At 31.9% G+C, this 25,413-nt stretch overlaps 1 protein-coding gene across 3 annotated transcripts in view; it reads left to right on the top strand.

Moving 5' to 3' along the window:
• The first annotated feature begins 1,805 nt into the window (after positions 1–1,805).
• The window catches only part of LOC111628738, a 38,383-nt gene continuing 14,775 nt past the window's right edge, over positions 1,806–25,413 (top strand). Inside the window, exons 1-25 of one of the 3 annotated variants that reach the window (XM_023372581.1) lie at positions 3,609–4,445; positions 8,456–8,576; positions 11,848–11,921; positions 12,002–12,063; positions 12,147–12,257; positions 12,347–12,423; positions 12,501–12,612; positions 12,688–12,777; positions 12,853–12,951; positions 13,043–13,324; positions 13,407–13,514; positions 13,713–13,880; positions 13,957–15,084; positions 15,312–15,713; positions 16,587–16,761; positions 16,852–16,930; positions 17,001–17,728; positions 17,805–17,956; positions 18,026–19,197; positions 19,286–19,350; positions 23,486–23,656; positions 23,730–24,440; positions 24,693–24,850; positions 24,926–25,075; positions 25,156–25,245. In XM_023372581.1, the coding sequence (XP_023228349.1) occupies positions 8,560–8,576; positions 11,848–11,921; positions 12,002–12,063; positions 12,147–12,257; positions 12,347–12,423; positions 12,501–12,612; positions 12,688–12,777; positions 12,853–12,951; positions 13,043–13,324; positions 13,407–13,514; positions 13,713–13,880; positions 13,957–15,084; positions 15,312–15,713; positions 16,587–16,761; positions 16,852–16,930; positions 17,001–17,728; positions 17,805–17,956; positions 18,026–19,197; positions 19,286–19,350; positions 23,486–23,656; positions 23,730–24,440; positions 24,693–24,850; positions 24,926–25,075; positions 25,156–25,245 (6,381 nt within the window). In that variant the 5' untranslated portion in view covers positions 3,609–4,445; positions 8,456–8,559. Of the gene's footprint in view, positions 2,051–3,608; positions 4,446–8,455; positions 8,577–11,847; positions 11,922–12,001; positions 12,064–12,146; positions 12,258–12,346; positions 12,424–12,500; positions 12,613–12,687; positions 12,778–12,852; positions 12,952–13,042; positions 13,325–13,406; positions 13,515–13,712; positions 13,881–13,956; positions 15,085–15,311; positions 15,714–16,586; positions 16,762–16,851; positions 16,931–17,000; positions 17,729–17,804; positions 17,957–18,025; positions 19,198–19,285; positions 19,351–23,485; positions 23,657–23,729; positions 24,441–24,692; positions 24,851–24,925; positions 25,076–25,155; positions 25,246–25,413 lie in introns of those variants that run through there. The other 2 variants (XM_023372580.1, XM_023372579.1) reach the window with 2 other exon arrangements.

Below are 25,413 nucleotides of genomic sequence, written 5' to 3'. Positions count from 1 at the left end.
CGGTTACGTCAACAAAAATATTTGTCTCGTAACTGTGTACTTTTCTTTATTTGAATAATAAAATTAAAGAATTCTATTTAGAAATTGCAGAGTTCATTAAAAAATTTATCTTAAATTTGTCTTTGAGCTACCAGTATATTTTTATTCCATAAATACAAGAGTGAGTTTGTTGTTGTAATTAAGGAATTTATACACTTATTTTTTATATTTTTTTAATGATAAAATTATATAAAAAGTTCACAATTTGTATTAAAAGTCGTGTTTAATAAGATTTTAATCCTTTAAAATTTTTATTAAGAACTCTGTCTTCCTCCTCCTCCCCTTCCATCTTATCCCAAAATTTTTGGATTGACTATATTGGTGAGTTGTTGCATCTCTTTTTTTTTCTCGTACATCTTCACATGCCAATTCAAGAAATAACATGAGATTATTTTATTTCTTTTTTTATTACTCCATCTCAATCTCTGTCTTTTCCTTGATCTCTTCTTTACTGCCTGTTTTCTGTACTTGTCCTCCTCTCTTCCTCCACCTTCAATATTAGCAATACCAATTTCTGTGGATTTGCTGCTTTATCCTAATTTGGTTTCATTTTATAGTTGGATGTCTGTCACAATCCCTCTTTTTGATCTGAATTTCAGGCCAGCTAGACTCTTCAGATTGTGGGATAAGACATTCTCATCCACAGCATGGTACCTATCAACTCTGTCTCTTCTCTAACTGAAGCACAGTCCTGAACCTCACTACTTTAGTGTTGTGATAAGAACTGATGTGTTCATCAAAGACTAACTGTTACCTCTACCAATTAGCTGTTTCTCTGTTTATCTGAAATTAATAACTATTAAATCTAAAAAGGAATTAAATAAATTTTAATCAAAATCAAAGATGATTATAAATACATATATTTATATATAAATTAACAAGATTAAATAACAATATTGATCACAGATGAAAAGAAAAGTTTTATGAGTGCTCTGGCAGTTTCTAGTTTTTAGACAAATCTTCACTAACTATGAATTTTTGGCTTCTTATGTGACAAATCATTCTGGGTAATTGGTTCATGATCAAAAGATAAATCAATTTGTTACGACTAAACATAAGGAAAGAATCATCTGCACCAGTATTAAGTAACTGGGTTTGAGTTAGTTTATTCTGAACAAAAAGGTTTCTGGGTGAAGTTTAATAGAATAAGACATATCTATTTAAAGTAAGAATCTTTTGGTTATTCAAATTATCATCAAATATGTACTTTATTTGGAAATTTACAATTAAAAAAGTATACTATAGGCTTAAAACGAACACATGATGTTTACTTATACACTAATTTTATATATAGTTAAATTTCTAATACTTTAATTTGAAGAATTTTATAAATAATGAATACTTACTTTTGCATTATTTAAAACTGTATTAAACAGAACAGAATTAAGAAAAGTTTACATTTATTCAGGTGTGTGTGTGTTATATAATAAAACTAATAAATTTTAAAAGAAGAGAGTAAAAAAAATAGCCATTTAGTAAGTTTAAACACAAGTTGGCAAGGTGTTTTATATTGTGTTCACTCACTTCACTTGAGTGTATCAAGGTTTTCTATTTATGTCTGAGGACTCCAAGCAAAATTTCACGCATTTTCACTTTACCTTAACATGTATTTTTTAAAGCAAATACACTGAAATAATTAAATACATTATATTAATTACATTAATTAATCATTAATAATAAAATCTATCAAAAAATTTGAATAAAAATAAGTGAATATGATGCATAAAAGTAAACTGTTCGGAGAGTTTGATTTATGTTTAATTTTAAGGAGAAGATTCGTTCTGGCATCGAAATTGGTTGTGTCCAGAAAGTTTTTGAAAAGAGAAAGTGGGAATGAATCCAAATTAGAACCACAAATAGGGAACGTTGACCTAATTGACTAGAGAATCAGGTCAAAGACGAAGAACCGTCGGAGTACCCTCCATTTTGCATCCATGATCAGAAGAGTCATCTCTATTGCTGATCATTTACGTAAGGAATATTTAGAAAATACATGCAAAGTGAATAAGTGGTGAGTTCCAGTTCCTATTTGAAAGATTTTAAATATTTATCGTTGCTAATTATAGTTCAGGATCTCACAGATGCTCTTGAGCTAGTTTAAGACCTTGCGGATAAATTGCTCTTGAGCTTCCAGATCTTATACTATAGATGAGCCGCTCTTAAGCTTCCAGCGTCTTATAATAATATAAATTTCTGTTGATTTATCGTTTTCTTTTCCTAAAACTAAGAATTTTACGAGCTTAAGATTTATTTATTTATAAAATAAGGTAGTCAACCTAAAATTTGCATAAATTAAACCCTAATTTCTTTATTTAACTATGATACTGATCCAAAGAAATTAATTCTTTGATAACTTTACATATCCACTCATTTTCTTGTAATTTTACAGTAGGAAATTAATATTTAAAAAAGCATCCGAAATACGTTTTAGATTTCTTGATCATGTAATTTATTTCAAAGCAACATTTTTCGAAATTAATATTTTTATAGGCTCCTTCAATGTGCCGTTATACGTTCGAATTTTAAGAGTTCGCGAGCTACTGGTTAATTAATAGTGTTTTTAAAATGTCGCAAATTTAGTAGGGCGAATATAGTAAAACTCGATCTCTTTTGTGAACTCCACAACAAAAGAAGGGGACAAGAGATGACTTTATTTATAAAAACTCTATAGCATACCGGTGTCGCATCCAAAGTACTCCATCACGTCTAGACAGAATCAACAGAACAAGCAGACCGCTTGTCACCTTTAGTGAGAAAGTCCATTCGGAATTTTATTTAGAGCCTATCCTAAATTGACTCTTTTACTTCTCAACTCATTTATATTGTTTAAAACACCGTCGAAGGATCGATTCATTTATCAAGGATACAGTAAAGGAATCGCAGATATGCAGAAAAGAAGGGCCAAACAAACCTCAAGGACTTCTTCAAAGCATTTTTATTGGGTTCATCCGCGTGTGCTGGGAATGAATCAGTATCATTTCAGGTACATAACAATGCTTTCATTGTTAATTAATTACAATCAGGTTTCTACTTACACTTTATATAACTCAATTAAAGTGATGTTTCGATATAAGGAATAAGACAAAAATCCTTAAACATTAGGATAAATGGTTATAGACATATCGAGGTTTTAACCGCAATTTAACAGATTTTTTTCGATAAGTTTAGCGATTCACAACAAAAATTTATATATTTATTGATTCACGAGTGTTTCGTAAATCAATAAATATATAAACTTTTGTTGTAAATCGCTAAATTGATCGAAAAAATCGCAATTCCTTCCTTTAAATCGACCATTTTTGCCAATTTTCTTTCATTTTTATAAGTAAAAAGTCTTCGTAATTTTCTCGAAATCTTGGAAATTGGCCAAAATTGGAGTGCAATTTACACACCTGAATGCACTAAATTATAATTCGAAGTTGTAAATTCGTCTTCTGAAGCAATTAGTGTCCCCATTAAGAGACATGTTCTTATAAACTAACGAGATGTGTCATGTGTGCCTTTTATAAGAAACTATACTTTATCATTCAAAAACTGATATTATTTATAGAAAAAATTAATTTATTAAATTTAACATATTAAAAAAGGCTCTTTTATTGCTCTTTTAAGGCGCTAAATATCTCTAAGTTCTAATTTATATCCCACATTAATATAGCGAATAAAGGATGAGCAGAGCTTATTGTGTAACTAACAATTGTGCAACAGCATCCCTTCGACTCCACGACCTCATTCATAAATTAGGAAATAATTAATTTCTCGACAATAAAAATTACAGTTTAACAAGTGAAAATTATATGATTCCATTCGAGAAATTCGTCATTGTTGTCACGAACGCATCGCAGTTAAGTGGGGAGGTTCTTTAAAAACAGCAGCAGCACGTGGGTAGCTTGGTGGATACGCTCGAAAGAAGAGTATATTAGAGGCCCTCCGAAGGGTGAAAGTTGCTTTAGTTAAGAATTAAATGGTGCAAAAGTATCTAAACAACTCAAAAATATGCTAATAAAAGTATAGACTTTCACACAAAACGGTAGAAGGGTGCATTTTTGTAACGTAACGAGTAGGGGAGCGGAACGACAAAGAAGCCAAATTTAAATGGACAAAGGCATGGTGTGTGTGTGAGTGCGTGTGTGGAATAGCGAGCATGCGCGCTAGACGGGAGGATCGTCTCGATTCACCACACACTAGCATTAGGCGATCAGAAGCGGGCGGGTTACGTTCTCCGTTGGGTGACGATGCGGTCTCTAGACACCCCCTCGTCACATCTTTAACGAGATGTAGAACGTTATCGGTATCAACACCCTCTCCACCTCATCCATGGCTACCTTCCCGCGGACTAGGAATTCGCGGAGTGTGAGTCCACCCAAGAGGAAACCTAAACTGGATGCTGCGGCTCTTCCTTTTCGGAGGTAAGTCGCCATTTTGGATGATGTAGGGATGCTGGGGTTGCCGCCGAATTCTAAGCTTCCCAACTATTATCAATTTTCCTATCTTTACAATTATAAGACTATACTTAACCGTTCCTCCTTCCTTCATCCCTAACCCACTGTAACCCTATTAAACTACCCTAATTGAGGTTACGTATAGAAAATGAGACGTATGTTTACTACAAAGTGCTGTGTTTAAAACTTGATAAACATCCAGACATCGATCGGGTAACCTTACGCGTGACGTCAGATATGATACACGAATTACGTCAAACATAATTCATTTTTATTTGTTAACGCGAATGTTTTCGATCGAGTTCTAGGTCTTAACTCGGATTTTAAAAAGTGTGTGCTACTCCGTGACGTCAGAAGATTGGTCCGTGACAAAGGAGTTGCTTGTGCAGCGCAGCTATAAGTAGAGATGCTGAAAGATTAGGTTTCGTCAGCCTTAGTTGTCGTGTTTTTTCTAATAACCTCTAACCACTAACATTAACACTACACTGCCGTAACGCCTACGTGCTGTATACGTTGCGTAAATTCGTATAAATAAAATTTAAAAAGAAAAAAAGGCAATTTTCGATTCAAAAAACAATTTATTTTTTGTATAAAGCGTTGTAGCGTGTTTCTTTTTACCTCCTCGCGTGTTTTATGATTTTATACTAGCTCCACTACCGAATTTATGTCTACGAAGATGGTGTGTACTCGAAAGATGCTCTTGCACGAGTACTTCTATCGAAGTAAAGTGGAGCGAGATAAGAGAAGATAATGAAGAGAAGGGATTTTAAGAGGTTGAAACGATGGAAACGTACCAAATTTCAATTTTCTGTCCCACTTGTCATTGTAGTCATTGTGTCTATGAAATCGGGGATGATGAATTACTCCATCATGACTCAGAACAGTGCGTCATTTTGGTGTACAAGTAGCTCAGGAGCGAATCAATCACGAACATGTGCATCGCTTCCATTTTGATGAATTTAAATTAACTTAATTAGTCTCTCGTAATAACTTTAATTTCTATTGTTGTTTCTGTTCTTTTATACTTTAATTCTACACAAAAACTTAAAAATCCTTATTGTATTGAAGAAAGGCTAGATCTAAAAATAGAATTATCGAGGGTCGAACCTTTACACCCGATTCCGGGAGGACCTCTCTAACACACTTCTCAAACGCGTTATTCTGCGTGTCACCAGCTTGTTTAATCAGAAAATTTACGCAATTTCGAGGTCTTTTAAAGATAATTAATCTTTTTTAAATAAAATAAACATTTGAAATTATTAATAATAATATTTTTCAACCTTATACACTGTTTAAAATATCAATTGATAAGGAATATGTTTAGGGGATAGCGCTCTATTGAAAGTGTGAATAACAATATTGAAAGAATAAACAATTTTTTTTTTCACTCAAATTTAATATTAAAAAAAGCTACGAAATTTAAAATTTATGATATTTTTTCACGTTATTTATTCATTGTTTCCTAAGATAATTAAGCAGTGTAACTGTAAAGATGTTCTCTGAGAGTTCTTCTTCCTCTCGAGTCACGTGTGCTAAATTCTTACCATCTGTTCAGTTCCGTGACGTAATGGTCTCGTCTAGAAGATGAGATGAGTGAGTCCAGTTAATTCTTAGAATATCTATCGAGTAAATGTATTTAATCAGAGTTTGTTTATGTTTAATAAATGACCACAGACGGAATCTAAGCTCTGAAAAAAAACAAATTATTTTTGGAAAAGAATCATTGGGGAATTTTTTCATCAACAAACACACACTAGAAAAGAGTTGTTTACTCGATAAATTACGTGTTTGTTAGAATCTCCTTCGAATTCTTCATTAATAAAGAATGTGAGATTAGAAGAGATTCATCGATTTTCTGCTCTTACTTCTCCTTAATCCCTATTGACATCACTTTTACCCCTCCCTTTAACTGTTGGATTTCTTCTTCGTTGGAGATTTCGACATCGATTTTTAGACGAAAACAAACCATAAACAACTCGAAAAATAAACGAAAAATATTCTGTGCTGTCTGGAAAAATAATCCGAAAATATCCTTAAAAATGGGGAATTTTTAGGGTGTTTTCGGAATATTTTCTGAATATTATTGCATTTTTCGGGATATATTAAGAAAATAAACTGAAACATTGGAAATTTTTAGGGTGTTTTCGGAATATTTTCTGAATATTATTGCATTTTTCGGGATATATTAAGAAAATAAACTGAAACATTGGAAATTTTTAGAATATTTTCAGCACGTTTTTCTTCGGTATATTCTGAAAATTCGTGAAAATGTTACGAAAATATCCTTGAAGTTGTAGGAATTTTTGGGTTTTTTTTAAATATATTTTCTCGAAGTTCAGGATGATAATCGGAATTTAATTGGAAGGATTTTAAAATATTTTCCTTCAATTTATTTTTTACAAAATGTTAGGGATTTTTACAGTATTATCGCAATTTAGTTTAGGGAATTTTCGGGATATTTTCCTGTAATTCAGGATTTTTGTTAAATTAAGAAATTTTTCGGAATTTTCCCTGAACGTTAAATTATTTTTTTCTGAACTTAATTACGGAAATGACGATTTTTTGAAATTCAAGCATTTTTTCTTTTCAAAACTTAATATTAAGATTCCTACTTAATTTAGAGATTTTTCAATATATTTTGTAATCATTTTTGAGTTTAATAATAGTTTTTATGAATCTATTCTAAATATCAGGGATTATTAATACATATTTTTCGGAGAATTTTCAATGTATGTTTTCAACTTTGAGATAATTTATTTTAAAAATATTTTCCCTAAACTTTGAGATATTTTTCAGAAATTGATTAGGGAATTCTCAGGATTTGTTTTAATTGTTTTTCTTATTTTCTTGTTTCTGTCTTAATTAAACGTCACGCAAATGTCAGCCAAAGTTAAGTTTGTATTTAAATAAAAGTTTTTAACGTAAATTTTTCTAAATTTAGCATTTTTTCCGAATTGAAAATTATAATTCTATAGAAATTTTTAAAAAATGTTTAAAATGGCATAATTCTTGTTTAAGAAAACTTTATAAATGACGCTGGATCGATAAAAATGACGTCTTCGAACTCGTAAAATTGATAAAGAAATGGATATAGACTCATAAATTACGTCACGAGTCATAAATTTCCGTTAAGTTACTCATAAATGACGTCACAAATCGAAAAGAATTAATAAAGATATATGTAAAAAAATTGAAATAAAATATAAGCAAATCTATAACCAAAACCATTAAATTTTATAATTAAAAAGCTAAATTTAAGTTTACATATTTTGATTTTTTTAATTTAATTTTTAAAATGAAAAAAAATTTTCTTATTAAATCGTTGTTAGATTTTTTGTATGATTAAGTTAGTTTTTAAATGGAAAAATCAATTAAAATATTGTTAAAAATCTGGAAAAATATTAGGAGAAAGTTATTTAAGTTTTAATTTTTTGGATTTTTTATCAAAAAATGTATAAATGGAGATTAAAAATCCATTTAAAGCTTGAATTTTTATATGAAAATCTATGGAAGGAATTAAAAAAAACAATTTATGGCTTTAGGTTTTTGAGAATGTATTGAAAAATCCATAAACGGAGCTCCAAAATTCATTTATGCTGTAACTTTTTTGAATTTTTATATCTGAGAAGCTTGAAAGATTATTTAAGCTTTGATATTTTGAATTTTGATGGAAAAAAATTACGAAGGAGCTCCAAAATCTCTTTTATGCTTCAGTATTTTTTTTTAATTCTTATGAAAAATCTATGAAAGGTATTCAAAACATCATTGAAGCGCGATTTTTTAAGTTTTTATCAAAAAGCCAATGTAAAGATTCGTAAAAATCACTTGAACTTCAATTTTTAAAAAGAAAATTTGGAGATTTTTTTGAAATTAATTCATTGTTTCTACAACGCAAGAATCGGTAAAGGGAAAAAAACACACATAATGACCTTTAACGTCCTTAAAAGGAACTGTTATGGCATACATCCTGATTTCAGAAAAAGGAAATGACGTATGAAACCTATCATCGATAGCAACTTCCGTTTAGAAAATTGCCATTTCTACTTTTCCTTTCGAATATATATATATATAATGGACTGACATGTGGACGTGCTGGAGGTGAGTTTAAACCCATTTTCATACTTAATTTCTATGTCGAGGAGGCAAAAATATCTCTAAATTTAGAAGAAAAACTTCACTTTTTCTTCCTTTTCGTAAATGCTAATGTTACAAGGGGGTCTTTTTCTTATCATCATCGCGTGTAGGAGGGAAGAACCAGGAAATAATTTAAATTAAATTAATTATAATTGGGTTAATTAATGAATTTTTAATACAGATTCGGTTTAATTGATGAAAATGGACCGAAAGTAAAGTGGCATTATTGCTGTTTAGCTTCACGTAATGATTTTTGGAAACATTCGGGTCATTCACCTGACGTGAGAATGAATATAACTGATATTTTTGGATCTTCTCCACTGATGTTTATAGCCTGTATGTTTGTTTGTTCGAAAATATTTCAGTAAACTCTATTATATCTTTGTTCTATTTTTGGTTTTTTTCCAATACTTTCGAATGGTTATTAGAGAAGTCACAATGATTAAACGTTCTTTGATAAACAGTGAGAAGTCCTATAAACGACTAATTTATAATTGAATATTGGCCATTATAGCAGTGAAAAAAAAGAACATTAGAGGTTAAACGTCACGAAGATTAGGTTTTGTGGCGATCGAATTAATTAATAAATCGTTCAACGATTAAACAAACGGACTCACGCAGTTCATTAATTTATTTAGAATTATTATGTCCTTCAATAGTGTTAAACTGCGTAGAAGGACCAAGGTCGTATTCCATAATCTCTCCATATCAACAGAGGGTCAAAGTATTGATATTGCCAAATTACGTAGGCTTACGACCCACAACAATAAAGGAGTATACAAGCAAGCCTGTTTACAAGAACTTTCTATTTGTTTCCTATCCCAGAAATTTATAAACAAATGAGAAATTTTCGATAAAACTCAATTTATGAAAGGTTTAAATGATCACGTGGCGGTTTCCACCCTCCAAAAATAGAAAAATGAGGCCCCCTTCTGCTTTACGACCGGAAGAAAGTAGTTTCCTTAGACGAAAACACGGGGTTTATTGTAAAGAATTTTGGCAGTTTTAGAAGAAAAATAAAACTCCTATCCTTGAAAGATGAACTTGTAATTCGTGACCTTCTCTTCTATTATTTTTGAAATTTTTATGAGTTAGGAGCGTAATTTTCCAGATATACTAGATGGCGATTTTTGTTACAAGTAGCACACGTTAAAGTACCACGTAAAGATAAATGAGGGAGAAAATACTCATACAACACTACTAGCTACCGTTTAATTAATGAACGTTTTCTACCCTCCACACACAACTGGATCAATATTTAAGGGATAAAGCTACTGAAAGCTTCAAGATTCTGGTTGTTTACTTAAGAAACAAAAAGGAAAAAATTACTTTAGAGAACAGGCAATGTTCCAAATTGATGTTTATTCAAAAGAGCAATTGTTTTTTCCCCTGTTCGTGAATGTTTTGTATAGAGAACGCTTTGCTTATTTCTATTGTTAAAAATTAGCGTAGATAAGATGTTTAACCATGTTTACACGTAATAGATGCAAAACTTAGCAATGAAACCTGCTGCTCTGCTATTAAAATATATACACTTCAAGGCTATTTTTATCGGAATGTGGGATGCTGATTGCAACACGCTCCTGGTTAGTTATTTATTTAACACATTGCTCTTCTATATTTAATTAATCTATGCGGGGGTAACGATAGCAAAATTGCTAATTTTGCGTTAAAATGAGGCGTTTTAGATATAAATCATCATCAATTATTCAGCATTTTTCTATTAAAATGGCATTTAGATAATTTAAAACGTGTAGATTTGCATGTAAAACATTATTTTGTATGTAGAAAAATCGTGTTAAATATTCAATTTTTATAGTTTATCCAGTGATAATACACGAATTTGTTAAGAGAAGAGAACGGATTTTGAGCAGGAAAACTCATCTTAATATCTAGAAAATGTAGAAATTTGTTAATTTTTTGTATAAAATTTAAAAAAAAAGGAAAAGAAAAATGGGATAATCTATCCTTTCCTAGAAGTCGTCAATCCTTTTATTGAAGCAAATGGCATTGTGCCAGGGTTTTATTTTCTCTCTGTGGACACATTGGCAAACATGATTCTGCACTTTTGCCAGCATTCTCTTCTATGGATATGGTCTTTGATGTATTTTTAAGATCGATTTAAATGAATTAAAACCGAGTTGAAGCATCAGTCGATCATTATTTAAACATTTGTAAAGCTATCAATAACAATCAATTTGGATAATTTGTATTGGAAAATGAATTCGACCATTTTTATTTTATTTTATTTTTAATTTAAATTCAAACTAACCAATCAGGAATTGATTGCTATTTAAATATGAGTGAAATTATCAATTACAATCACTCTCGATAACTCGTATTGGATAATAAAATCGACCGTGTTTTTTTAATTCAAACAACCAATAACGAATCGATTTTTTTCTTCTCCCTTTGAGTTTTAACTTAGATAGAGGATAATTATGGACCTCTTTTCCGAAAATTCTCGATATAGAGTCTGTTGGCACTCTCCCTCTCTTTCTTCTTCTTCTCCTCTCCTGTATAAAAAAAAAGGCATTACCGGGGTTACACGGACGAAAAAAACACAAAAATGAATGCTCTCTCTCAACCTTTAATGGCGATTTTCTCATTTACTGAAGTTTCATTCTTATCAGCACATTTTTTGTATACTTAAAAATAATCGTTTGGTTTGTTTATAATTTTTATGTTTATATAATTTAACATATTTTCGTTCATTCCGTAGAGAGTTCAATCTGAGGAATTGCATAATTGTATACAATTAATACTGTATATACAATTACATAACTTTATGGGATTAATAAGTGAAATTTTGCATAAATCAATATACAGTATAAAGTTACATAAATCTGTGCGATTGAATATATGAAATTTATTCTATAAATGTCATTTTTGCAATGATTTTTATAATTAAAACGTTTAAAATATTCATTTTAAATTGTACAAACTTAAAAACGTTTTAGTAGAATTAATTACTATTCGAATTTATAAAGTTTTAAAAAATTATTAAATAGCATAACTCAATGTTTAAAGATTAATAACTTAGTTTTTCAACAAGTCGACCGCGATCTCCAAGAATTTTTGAACCGTAACATTATAGCGTTCCAATTGGAACAAGGTTGAGAAGTGCTCTTCTATAAACTTTTTCAGCTTATAACTTTAATATATCAATATAATTAGATATTATTTTAGAAAAACGTGAAAAATGCTATAAATATATAAATATGTGTACTTTTAGCGCCAATCCAGAACCTCTGGAAGAAATGGGTGAGTCGTCTCCTCAAGAATCTTCAAATCCACTTTCTCCAGTGGGTTAGTAAACTAATTTAATATATTATTCTGAGGATTTTTAATGGTTTAACCATGAATTAATCTTCATTTATAACGTGCAGCAGAAAGACTTGCTGGATATGTCTCTCCGTTAAGAGTTAGGACCATGAAAGAGTACGATCAGGTAGCTTCAAATTCTGCTTTTTATCACTCATTTCGCACTTTTAAAATTCATTAAAAATTCATAAAACTATTTTGTTTTTTTAGCAAATATGTGAGTTAAAGAAAGAGAATTTTCACTTGAAGCTAAGAATGTATTTTCTGGAAGAAAAAATGGATAAGAAATTCGAGGGAGACATTCTAGACTTACATAAACTTGTAAGTTAAATGTCCTTAATATTTTATATTAAAAATGAATTATTTTTTATATTAAAGATGTCTTAAGGATTATAAGTTTCTTCTTACAGAATTTGCAATTGCAAGTAGATGCAGAATCTCTTCGTAAAGAACTAGAGCAAAAACATAATTTGTTAGAAGAAGCTCTGTGAGTTTAAAGCAAAAAAATATACCTAAAAGTATAAAAAAAATTCTAAACTTATTCATTATGTTTCTAATTTTCAGAGGAACTTTGGAGAAATTAGAAAATAATCACAAACAAGAAATTCATTCCATCAAAACTAAGAACAACAATGAGAAGACTCTCTTAGAAAAAAAGATAAATTTATTACAGAAGGTAAAATGCTCAAAATTTTTTATAATTAAAAAAAAATTAGTTAAAAACTATTAAATTTTCAACTATTTTCAACAGCAACTGTCAGTAAATAATGTTAAATATGGTTTAGAAGAACTGGATAGCAGTAGAAGGGTTTCTACATCAGATCCGAACCCGAATCCAGAGGTATTTTTTGTAAACCTTTGAACATATTCTCATAATTAAATAATCACTTTATTTATATTGTTAAAATTTGAACAGTTGCTCACAAGTTGGACAAAGTTTGAGTGCGACAGACTGATCCAAAGTGAAAAGCAAGAATTAAAAATGGCAATCACCACGCAAGGGCAAGAATTACAGGTTGCTAAATACATTTCTCACGTTAAAAATTCGTAATGTACATAGGAATTTTTTAAACGTGTGAACGTATTAAATGTCTGTAACCTTATAGGCAAACAAGTTACAGTTAGAAGAGTGTACGAAGAGAGAGAGAAGCCTCGAAAATGAATTGAAAACTCATAAAATGATGGTACAAAATCTAACAGAAACACTTCAAAATAAAGATAAAAATATACAGCAGCTGAAAGAAGCTTTAGAATTAAAGTCTGGAGCTATAGATATGATAAACAGCGCGGTTCATACAGCAGTATATAAAGCTACTATGGCAGCGAGAAAGGGAGATAAAATAGGGATAACAGCAGCGAGAGAGGAGTTAAAAGCAGTTTTGAGGAAGGTAAAGGAATAAATATCTTAGTTAAATTGAAAATTCTTCGTTTGATTTCTTCTAATTTTGTATTATTATTATTTAATTTTAGATACTGCTGCAATGTAACGAAGATCTAGAGGGAATTGATAGATACGACATTTCGGAACGTCTTCAATATTTGCAAGAGGAACTAGCAATCAAAGACGACACTATTAAAGTAAGTATTTATATTAATTTGAATTTTATCTTTCCTAGTACTTACTTTAAGTGTTAAAGTTGGTACAGATCCTAATTTTTATGTCAGATCAGAATATATGCAACTCCTGTTGTCAGTTCATGAAATGGAATTGATACTAAAAATTTAATCATAAAAATTTGATAAATATTTTGTAAAATAAATCAAATTAACTTTCAGACTCAGCAAGAGGAATTAGAAAAGTCATCTGAGAAGATTAACACTCTTCAAACAACTCTTCAATCTTTGCAAAGTGAAGTAACTCAGAAAGCAAAGCAGTATTGTGAAAAAGACTCCCTCATCAATCGTCTCCAAGCTTCGTTAAAGGATGCCGAATGCAGAATAGAAGTAATTATAGAGATTGCCATGAATTTTTCTAATTTAAAATTATCATCTTTTAAAGTTCATTTTATTTTTCCTGTAGAATCTGTTAAAGGAACAAAACGAAATCATCACAATAAGTAAAAAATCACTTCAGACTTTACAGTCCAACATCAAAGATAAAGATTCCATGATTCACGATCTGCAAAAGAACATCAAGAAAACTTTAGATCAGAAAGAATACGAGATGGATAAACTTCAGAAGGAATTAATGGACAAAGATAGAGATTTAGCATTAGCAAAACATAACATAGAATCACTTAACATGGATGTTTCTGCTAATAAGAAAGAATGCGAAGGTGTGAAACGCGATCTGGATGACTACAGAAACAAATTATTCAAATTGAGTAACGAAACCAAAAATGTTACCGAAAATCTAGAAATTGCAACAAGAGAACTCAATGAATTGAGGAAAAATAAAGAGGAAGAAAGAAATAAACTGACAAAAGATTTGCAAGACATGAAAAAAGAACTTCATGCAAAAGAATGTAACATTGTCCAACTTCAGAAGTCCATCAAGTTCAAAGATGAAGAGTTAAATCAGATAGAAGACGATTACAACAAATTACAAAATAAAGTAGAGAAATTGGAAAATTTCTTGATGCAGAAAGAAGAGGAAGTCTTCACATCGTTTCAGATTATCGACGAAATGAGAAGAATCATACAAGGTTCCATCAGCAAAGATAAATTGCAAGAAACTAAGAAGTTTCAAAGTTTCGATAACCAAGATATATCTCAATCGGTTATTTTAAAAGATTTGAAATTAAAATTGGGAAATTTACTGAATCAAAATTATACGAATTTCTCGACAGAATATAGTAAACAATTGGAAGTTACAGTGGCTTCGCTTCTACAACATGTATACAACAGTCCTCAGAAATTCTCTCAACCCTGTGGCAAATTAGAAGATATGCAATGTCTACTTAACACCTTTCAGAAGACTGCTGACGAGTTGAATAATTGCAAATGGAAAAAGTATGAAAGCAAAAAAGACAGTGGCTTGAATCAATTATCAGATCGTGTCAGTGAGAATCAGCTAGGAAATATACCAGCAACGAACGATAACACGGATAATACCAATTATCAAGTGGATTGTCAAGCACCTGTAGGATCTATGCAGGGATATAACGGACGTGAAGATATCGAAACAGAGATCGACAATCGGTACAAGGTAAGTCTGCGCGTTGTATATTTGTTTTCTATACATTCTAGCTCACCTGAAGCAGCGAGAAACAAAGAGGCAGAGAATCTTCGTGCTTCAACATAAACAAGACACTCTGGTTTAACTGTAGGTTAGAGAGATAATACACTCTTACTTCAGGATGAGCTAGAAGACATTCTATCCTATCTTTCACATTCGGGATACATAATTTAATATCAGTATTTTTTCATTTTTAGACAAATATCGAGCCGATTTATTATTACAACAACGCTTTGAAAGATTTACCTCGTAGCTATAGCGATTTAGCCTTGCGAATATCGGATTCTCCTCCTCGACAGAGATCAGTGGAAAGTCTACCTGCCGAAATAGAAATGCACTACGAAGGCTGGAGTCCTGATTTCCTGCCACCTCCCATTCTACCTCAATCACCTTGTCTTTCTTCTACGGCAACTAAAGAAAAAAGCTATAGAGAAGAAGCGCATCTTAACAATCTTTGGTCTCAGAGCTTATCACACTTCGGCCATTCTAATGATATACAAGAACTGAAAGAGGAGATCTGCGTGTTGGTCCTTAAACTTCGACAATTATGGGAACGGAGTGTGGATCCTACAAGGAAAAATGCAGATAAACAGTATACGGTAAGTTCACCTTGAAATTGTATTAAAAATAACAGAATGACCTTAAGTATGGCATGAAACTTTATTCTATGTGAAACAACACGGAAAGGTATATATATAGTATCATTTGAAGTGAAAGATCGTCCCAATGTTGTTATTTCCAGTTGAGTTGCAATGTTTCACATGTTGTGGTGTAGCAGGAAATAGCTTGTTTGTTGGAAGAATTGCATAATGAAAATGTCAAAAATGTTACAAATTCTTTAACAGTTTGCACCATTTTGTAGAAACGTTTTATTTTTCTTTATCCATTTTACATGTAAGATTTAAAAAAAGTTAATTTTAAAGTGACATTAATTCCTTTTGAATTTCTAAACAGAATGGAAATAAGATATGTACGCCTCTGCCAACGTTCGATAAACAAGTTTTTATAATGTTAAATGCATGAAAATTAGCATAATTGACGGATATAATTACATGAATTGAAATTCTAAAGCAACAAACTATTTAAAGTAGTCGTTACGTGAGATTTTTGTAACCAATTTAATCACGGGGCCGCACTTTTCTGAAAAAATTAAGAAATTAGCCTACATCAATATCTTGTAAGTTACGTTGATGGAAATTCTTCCACATGTTACTCTTTCTTTCAGGAAGAGGTCATTTTAGTTCATTGTATTAAGTTGATGAGCTTTGAGTTATTAATATTTCATTAAACATTTATTCTATTTCGAAGATTACTTAATTAAAGATGCTTATTAATTTAATTTTTTTGCTTTTGATTAACTGGGGATTATATTTGTTGAGCCATATATGAGATTCATCTTGATAAATCCTCAATGTTCTCTAAAACTGAAAGTTTTATTTTTTTTAATTAATGTTAAAAACTGTTATTAATAGATGCACGGTAAAGAATTGGACATGTTGCAACAACAATTATGCGAATCGGAGCAATTAACTAGAAATCTTCAACAACACATGGCTGAAATGGCCATTTTTCTCAAGCAGCTGTTAGAAGTCGAACCGAAATGTTTGCAATGTGGAAACTCTGAAAGGAATCTTGAAGATGTCGCAGGTAATAATTATTTTTATATAAAATTGACATCTTACACAAAGGTTCAATTTGAACATTTAAGAATAACAGTTGATTCATTTTATATTTCAGATATACCACAGACGTCAGATTCTTGTTACCAATTTAACTCTAAAGATGTGATACAGTCTCAAGTTTATGAAAATCAGAGGTGAGCATATTACTTTGTATGAATTAATCTAAGTTTAGCAAAATTTTTTAACTGAAATTTTTTGTGAAAGATATGAAAATATTGATCCACCGGAACGTTTCATGGAATTGTGTGAAGAAAAACGCGATCTTCCGGATAAATCCCTCAACTATAATTACAGAGATGAGTCTGAATACTTGAATAGTATAGGAGGTGTAAATCGCAAATGGTGGTCGGCTTCACCTCTTCACATCTCACAAGGCAAATGGGCAGAGAATGAAGTGACAAAAATTCCAGATAGTGACACTTGGAACGGCACAGAGCAAGTCGTAGTTTTAGAAGCTAGTGACAGCGATGACATATTGCTTCTTCTGAACGACCGAGGTTTACCCAAAGACGTTTTTCTCTGCAATAATCTTCAACAATCCTGGAGCAGTCAGTCTTGCTTTCCTATTCAGAATTCATCTCCGTGCTTGAGTAAAGATGTAAATAATAGTAAAAAGGTGGATAACAAATTTCAGCAATGGGTGGACTCTCTACCAGATAAAGGAGGAGGAGAGCAGAGGAGCCAAGGACCCGGACTTTCACATTGGTCTTCCGATTCTGATATCTGGTCGGAACCAGATAGAGAAGTATCCATGCAGAGAATTGGAGTGGACTTGGGAGCCATTCAGTCACTATCCGGAGAACCTATTGGTCCAATACTTAAAGCACCTGCCTCTCACAAAAGTCATTTACAGCCAACACTCAATAGGCTCGACAGTTCAGATGATAGTCCTCCTCCCACCAACAGGACTTCACCCTCTTCTTCCAGTAGAAGTGAGTGTAGAAAAATCTAACCTCTTTAAATAAAAAAATTGGCAAATTATAATTATACATTATATTTCGATTACAGGTAATCATCCTAGTAAATGGAAACAGAAGCTAGAAATCTACTTACACAAGTTAGAAGGTTTAATTAGTACGTTGAGTTTAGAACTACAGCATCATCGTAACTTGAGTGGTGAAGTTGTGGCGCAACTTACTATGCTTCCTGCTTGTGAAAAGGTACGGAATTTAACCATTTTTATCTTCAGAATAAAGAAATTCTTACTGAAAATCTTAAAAATGTTATAGGATATTGTAAATTCTGGACTATCCACGGTGGTGCAGGACTATTCTCAAACTATGACACTGTTGGAAGAGAGGATTTTGGAACTAGTTTCGGATAATAAACAGCTACAGGAAATAATACAGAAAAAATTATCCGGGAAAGGATATAGTAGGAAGAGAACTTCGACATCAGACAGCTCACAAAAAGTAATGAGTCGAAAATCCAAAAATCTTCAAGCAAGCGTTTTAAAATCACCAAACAAATTCTCATCTAAGCAAGAAGAAAGGAGTGAAACCGAATCTAAAATAGCAGAATTGCAGACTAAAATTAAAAAATTAGAATCATTGTTAGATAAAAAGAATAAAGAATGTGAAAGATTGTTAAGAGCTAACGAGATTCTGGAAGCTAAGAACAGTTACACTTGCCCCTTAGGAAGACACGAAACAGAAGACAATCAAACTAACACAGAATGGGATAAGGAGGAAGTGAAGAATCTTAAACAAGAAATCGAAAAACAAGAACAAAGAGAAAGGCAAATTGAATGTTTAGTATTGCAGATGAAAGAGGAATTAGAAAAGAAAGATCAAATGTGGCAAGGTGTACAGAATAAATTACTGGAATACAAAGATGTTAACGAGCAATTAGAATTGATGTGCAAAGAAAAAGATTGCCAATTAGAAAACGCTTACGAAACAATTAACAAGTTGCAATCAGAAAATTATTCCAAAGAACAAGAAATTACTAAACTGAACGAAATTATTGAAGAATTGAACCAGGAAATCGAGCAATGCAGACAAAGATCAGCACGACTAGAAGAACTAAATGATGACCAACGTTTAGAACTAGAACAAACAAAATTAAAAGTGAAAGAAATCGAAACAAAATGTGCTGAACTTCAGAAAAGTCTTCAGGAATCGAATGCTTCAAAGTCTGATCTTATCAGTAAAAATCATTCGCTGGAAGATCGATTGAATGCAACAGAAAAGAAACTAGAATACCAAAAAGTGGAGAGGGAGAAACAGATGATGGAGAACGAAACGAAGGCAAAGAGAGAAAAAGCAGCAATCCAACTGGAGATATCTTCTTTGGAAAATGAAATTAAAGGGTTAAAGTGTCAACTGGATCACGTATCTTCGTTACAAATGGAACAGCAAAGTTGCAAAACTTTCAGCGATTTCGGAAGTAGGAAGAATAGGTATGGATCTTCTAAAATAGCTTTTGATAATTTATAAACTAACCCCATTTTCGAGTGGATCAATTTTAATATAATACTTTATTTATAGTATCGAACTCAGCGAGAGAACAGAAGGCGAAGGAAGAACATCGATATATTTTCCTAACGAACAAGGTAAATGGAAAAGAATTTCTTGCGTTATTATAATGATTAAGGAAAAGAAAAATTTTTATCTGTCTTTAACAATTGCATTTGTTACTTCGAATTATATTTAAATAATGAATGAAGATAAAACTGGTATTCATTCTAAAGCAAAATTTGAATCTCGATCTTATTCACCACTATTACAGTTAAATTCTCGCATTACGGCTTAACAATAGAATAAGAACAGAGATTTTGCTGGACCACATGATTCTTACGGCATAAGAATTCGCGCAATAACCTACGTACTAAATAATGAGTTCGGACAAATCAGTGTGTTTCTAACATATCGCATAATTTCACTTTATTTTCGTAATCCGTCATTAGAATATGAAAAGTAATATTCTATTGGAGTTTCGAGTTTGAAGTGTCAAACAGAACCAGATAAGATTTAGGTGGTGGTCTGCGAAATGTGATACATTTATCGTCATAAAATTGTATTCATTTACGAACCTTTCGCATGCTAGGAAGTTTAATTTGATCAAAACTTCTCAGATTACATGATAAATCTTGATTATTCAAGTTTTCAATTAACTTATTAGTAATGATTAATGTATTTGTTGGACATTGGAATCTCTGGCCACTGTCCAGTTACTATTATTATATTATTGAGAGAATTTCTATATAAATAAAATAGCATTATCATCTGGACATCAACAGAAAAACCACATCAAACTTTCATGATCTCTTTTCTCTTCCAACATTGTTATTCCCTCTTTCCGTGGAGTCTCTACTTTTTCTGAGTTAGAATCGTTTCATGATCGGGTGCCCTTGTTGTCAACCCTCCTCCTTCTCCTTCCTAATTCCGCAGTTGGAGCCAGCCAGAGTCACCGGCTTTCGATAGAAAGCCAAACTCTTTTAATGATAAGAAACTTTATCGTCATACAAGAGATCAGTGCTCAAATCCACAAATAACCAGTGGCCGCTCGATAAGATAAATTGCTGTAAGAAATCTGATCCAAAACTCTATAATTTATAATAGAGGGCATTAATTTCCATCTTTTACCAATGCTCGCCTTCCACCAGCACATTAAGATGAACTAATCAATGAATCCACAGAACTATTATAATTCTAGAAGTCGGACAAGAAGCAATAAACAATTTTTAAATGCGTCCGAAACTCGGAACGATACGAATTTTTCTTTAAATTTCCATGAAAAAATCATTAACATAAGCGTTTCTTCGATTGATATTTCGGGAGCAAACCACTGATTATTGGACTGTCTACCTATTGAAAGGCAGCGCTATCGATCGAAGGAACGAGTGTTAAACGAATTGGCCAAGTAAGCATTTGACACGCTCTTTCGTGCGTTAAAAAGAAATTTGAACATTTTGGAGTGTGAAAGAAACAAGAACGAGATTTTGCAAGGTGAATTAATAACGAAATAATCTATTTTTAGCAGAAGTTAAGTCTACAAACAACTTATCGATCATTCGCACGGCCATGAAACCCAGTTAAAATTACTCGCAGAAGCTGAGAAAAGCCATCTTTTAGCTTTATACTTTTCATTAAATTTCATAATTACCTTTATCTTAATAGAAAAATCCTTATAAAGCATGTTACAAGAATTTAATTCGTGAATGAAACGAGGAGAAATTTGGCATAAATTGTTAAATCGAAGCGATTATTGATGGTGATTCTACCCTTTTGAGTGAAAAATCGAATCTAATCGTTTACTTTCGAATTTGTTGCATCTGGTGGAATGAACTCTGTACTAAATTGATTTTCTTGGATTCGATGGTTCTCTAACATGTTTCCATGATTAGCATTCATTGTTTCTTCGATTTTGACGAGACTTTACAATTTATAAATCACATAATATGAGAATAAAAGTAATTTATAAATCCAACAAAGAAAAATTACCCGGTATCCACGATTAGAACCTATCATTTTAGAGCAATTTTAGAACTGAAATCGGTTGACCCATAAATTTCTAATGAGTTTATGAACATTTTCCTCAGGTTACTTAAAACTAACAAAACGAAGATATTGTTAAATTAATTAAAATACCTATAACCATAAGGCAGATAATTACAAAAATTGCTTTTAGCCCTAAGTATAATTAAATTAATTAAAATATCTATAACCATAAGGCAGAAGATATTGTTGTTTTTGTAACATTTGGAGGAAGCCAAAACTGATTCAACGATAGAATACGAGAAAAATGTACAGTACATAGGAGATATATATACAGTATATGTTATTTTTGGACTAGGTTGAGTTATTGTATTTAGGGCTGACATATGGTGCTTATCACAAAAAAGTTTATCGAATTGATCTTGAATGAAGAATTTATTCAAGAAAGTGATCCGAAATGGTATAAATTTTGTTCTATGAAAGTATACGTAAATGCCGAAAATCATGAAAAATGGCTGGAGATATATTGATTTTAATGAAATTCTGTTTAAGTTTAATAATGTCCTGACGTAAATCCACGGAGACGTTCAGGTGATCGAAATTCTAGACATACTAACACTTTGAATAAATGTATTTTTAAGTCGGCACATAGTTTTAGTGACAATGACATCATTGGAAATAAGTCTTTTCTAGGTCTTGGCACCAAAAATCTCTTTTTACGCAACAAAATGCGAAAGAGAAAAGCAAGTTTTACACAACTTTGCATGACTAGAAACTATTTTTACATAAAATCAATTGGATAGAAATTATATAAATAGTTAGTAATCACGATATTTGGCATTTTTAGTTACAGTCTGAAGACTTTTGCTTTTTAATTATCTTATTATAACAATTTTATGATCCCAACGACTTAATTTACTAAATTTAGCCAACCGTACTAACTAAAACCACAGAAATAAAATAAAACTACGAATCTATTTTGATTTACAAACTATTAAAGTTATACATTATTATAGTATAGTGTAATGAATATTGTGGGTATTGTAACTTAAATGTGCTACGTTTAGACAAGTGATCAACCATTCGATTATTACTTTCATTTTCATTTGCATGCTTAGCAAGTGACATGATTGATTTTAACATTTTCAACAACATCCATTGCTTATAATAATATGGAAAAGATAGGCCTACTCAAACAACTGAAATATTAACGGCCGTATTCATCAAAACCATTTCAAATCGAGAATTTCGAAATCCAAGATTTCGAGCTGCTAACTCTAGATTGAGTTACTTTACTTTTCGCATTCACCAACTCAATTAACACTGGATTAGGAAACCCTTCAATTGAAGTAGAGTGCTATTACAAGCTCCCCCCTTGTTGGCCCTGGTGTGTGCGCGAATTGTTATAAAAACTAAGCACACGGTTTAGAGTTTGCAAGTTAGTAGACAATGGATTCTAACGATGAAAGGTACTACACTAATTTCCAGACACGATTATTAGAATTAGCTAAAAAAATATACATTTTTATAGAGTCGTATATAACAGTAAAACGGAAATTGTGAGCAATTCTTTTATTACAAAAACTAAAATAAAAAATTCTACCTTTCTTTTTTTAAAAAAACTGAAGATATGGTGACATCGTAATCGATATAGCTGCTTATTTTCGACGTCTCGTAAGAGCTTAAAATCGTCATTAAAATCGAATATGTTCATGTGTTTACGAATAATTCAAATAGAGCATGAGTCAACCCGTTAACTCGCCGATAGCGAGTTAAATCTAGAATTAATGCGTGATGAATACCGATTTAACTCGAAGCGACTACGACCGTAAGAGATGTTCTTGTTAAATGTAGTGGGTATTTGAGTCTTTTCCGTAGCAGTTCATTATTCTTCAGAACAATCGACGTTATTCAATGGACTGCTACGGTTAGAGATGTTCAAATACCCATTACACTTAACAAAAGCTCTTAAGTATAATAGAACTTGGAATATTTTTCCAACATTTTACATTTATTGTTTGTAAGAACAATACGTATTACAGGAAATCCTGAAAACTTCCACGATATGCAAACCATTTCCACAAGAGCTATTGATTAGTTTCGAAAAAGCATTAATAATTAACATCAATTCAATGATTGTTGTTTAGGGTGTCATTTTCTTACATACACACAAACTAGGCAAGAAACTTCCATCAAAGTATAATTTCGCGAGTTTTAAATAAATTAGTTTCTCTTCTCTGATTTTTTTAGGCCTGGATCCAACCTCGAGCCAAGAAGAAAACACTTTGCTACTGGACTTGGTGACAGAAATGAGACAATTAAGAACCGAACTGAACAACAGTCTGAAAATGAGAAAGCAATTGCAGCAACAAATTAAGAATCCGGGAAAGAGTGGAAGTGATCAAAAATCAAATTTGCAAGGTTGATATTTAAAATTTTCTTAAATAATTGATTTAAAAAAAATTAAATAATTGGAGTTTTTTCTTTATTGTAGAATCTGATCAACATTCGACTATGAGTGAACTTTCCCTAGCAGGTAGTACTGGAACATTAACAGGCAGCAGGATAGATAGTCCAAGTGGTGCTAGTGTAGAATCCAGTGACAGTTTTAGTTTCCTTCCGCTTACTAAATTACGTGAAAAGGGTTCGAGTGTAGATAGAAAAAGCAGAAAAAAGTCACAAGAACATCACAAAACTATAAAAGATGCCACGAAAAATGAAATGCAAGAAAGTATGTTAGATTTTGCAGAACGTAGACAATCACGAACTTGTAAACTCAGTACCTCTACAGAATCGGAAAATTCCGAAAGAAACGTTGAAGAAACGGAAAAATCATCCCCCACAAACAGGAAAACATTAAAATTAGAACTACCGTCTCGTAGACAAGATACCCTGTTGCTGGCACAAAATTGTGGTATTTTGGGTGGCGAGATGACTCCGCAGTCTTCGGGAAGTGAGCATTTGCAAGGGAGTTCGGTAGATTCGCCGGTTAGTCGAGCACAATTTTCTTCACCCGATCTTGGAATTGAATCGGATCCAAATCGCGAGATGTACTTCCCACCCGCCAAGGTCGAAGAAACGGAAGAGTGGAAATCAATATTTCCTTCCAGAATGTCGGTGACTTCAACACGCTCTGCACCCATCACCGTTGCACTCGATTATTCTCCAGAGTGCGGTGCAGATAATAATGGAAAATCGCATAAAGGTACGGTTCGTATGTCGCAACCCGAACATAGTTCAAGGTTCTAAAAAAATATATAAAAAAATAATAAAAAGGTGTCGTGTGCTTTGCTGCTGCCATTCTCGAACGTCGGTTACTCCAATATGGCACTTGTTCCTCTCACTCGTTTCCTTCTCTCGACAAGCTTTCTTTTTATAACATTTCCATTCTTTTCTAACATTCCTAACAATTCGGCACAGTTAAATATCTAGAGCGCCATATTCTTTTGTCTTCCAGCTGTAATTGCTCAAAATGACTATTCACTTCACGCTGTTGGTCGATTAGAAGATTACGAACTATTAAAGAAAGTAATGGAAGAAGCTCTCACGTGCGTTAGAGGAATCACCTCACGTTTCAAACAATTGTTTTCTGTAATGCCTACCAGTCTGATCAGGGTTTGTACTAGTTATAAAATTTAAGTTTGTGCCTCGAGCTAAATTGCAATTAAAAACATGATTTTCTTTCTTCAGAAGCACGAATATACTGCTCTGAGAGAAATGGAGAGTAAGTGTCACGATGTCATCATGTGGTTGGTAAAGGGATGGCATCTAATCGGTATGTTTCAGTCGACAGCATACATACAAGAAATGAGAGTGAAGAATGTCACGCTATCCAAAGAAGTAAGTAGTACATCATCTATTGCGATTTTTACATTTATAATCTTAAATTTATGTTTTTTTTTTTTTTTTTTTTTTTAAAGAACGTCTGGTTGCAAGAGGAATTATTTAATGCCAGGGATGAAATATCACGTATCACCAGGCAGCTCAGAGATGTGACAGATAAGCTACAGGTATTTCTTAGGTGTTGATAACAATTTATGACAAATACAGTAGAGCCTCGATTATCCGACCGTCCTAGTCGGCAAATTTCAAATGTCCGCTAGTGATGTGGCGCTACAATATTTGGCTATGTCTTGGCTACTTTAATATTATTTTTACGTGTTTTAGCTGGCAACACT

Source organism: Centruroides sculpturatus, unplaced genomic scaffold, assembly GCF_000671375.1.
Source record: "Centruroides sculpturatus isolate CEXI.00-Female unplaced genomic scaffold, Cexi_2.0 scaffold453, whole genome shotgun sequence".
In the NCBI taxonomy this organism is placed as follows: domain Eukaryota; kingdom Metazoa; phylum Arthropoda; class Arachnida; order Scorpiones; family Buthidae; genus Centruroides; species Centruroides sculpturatus.
Note: the sequence above shows the minus strand (reverse complement) of the source record. Positions and strands in the feature narration are given on the sequence as shown.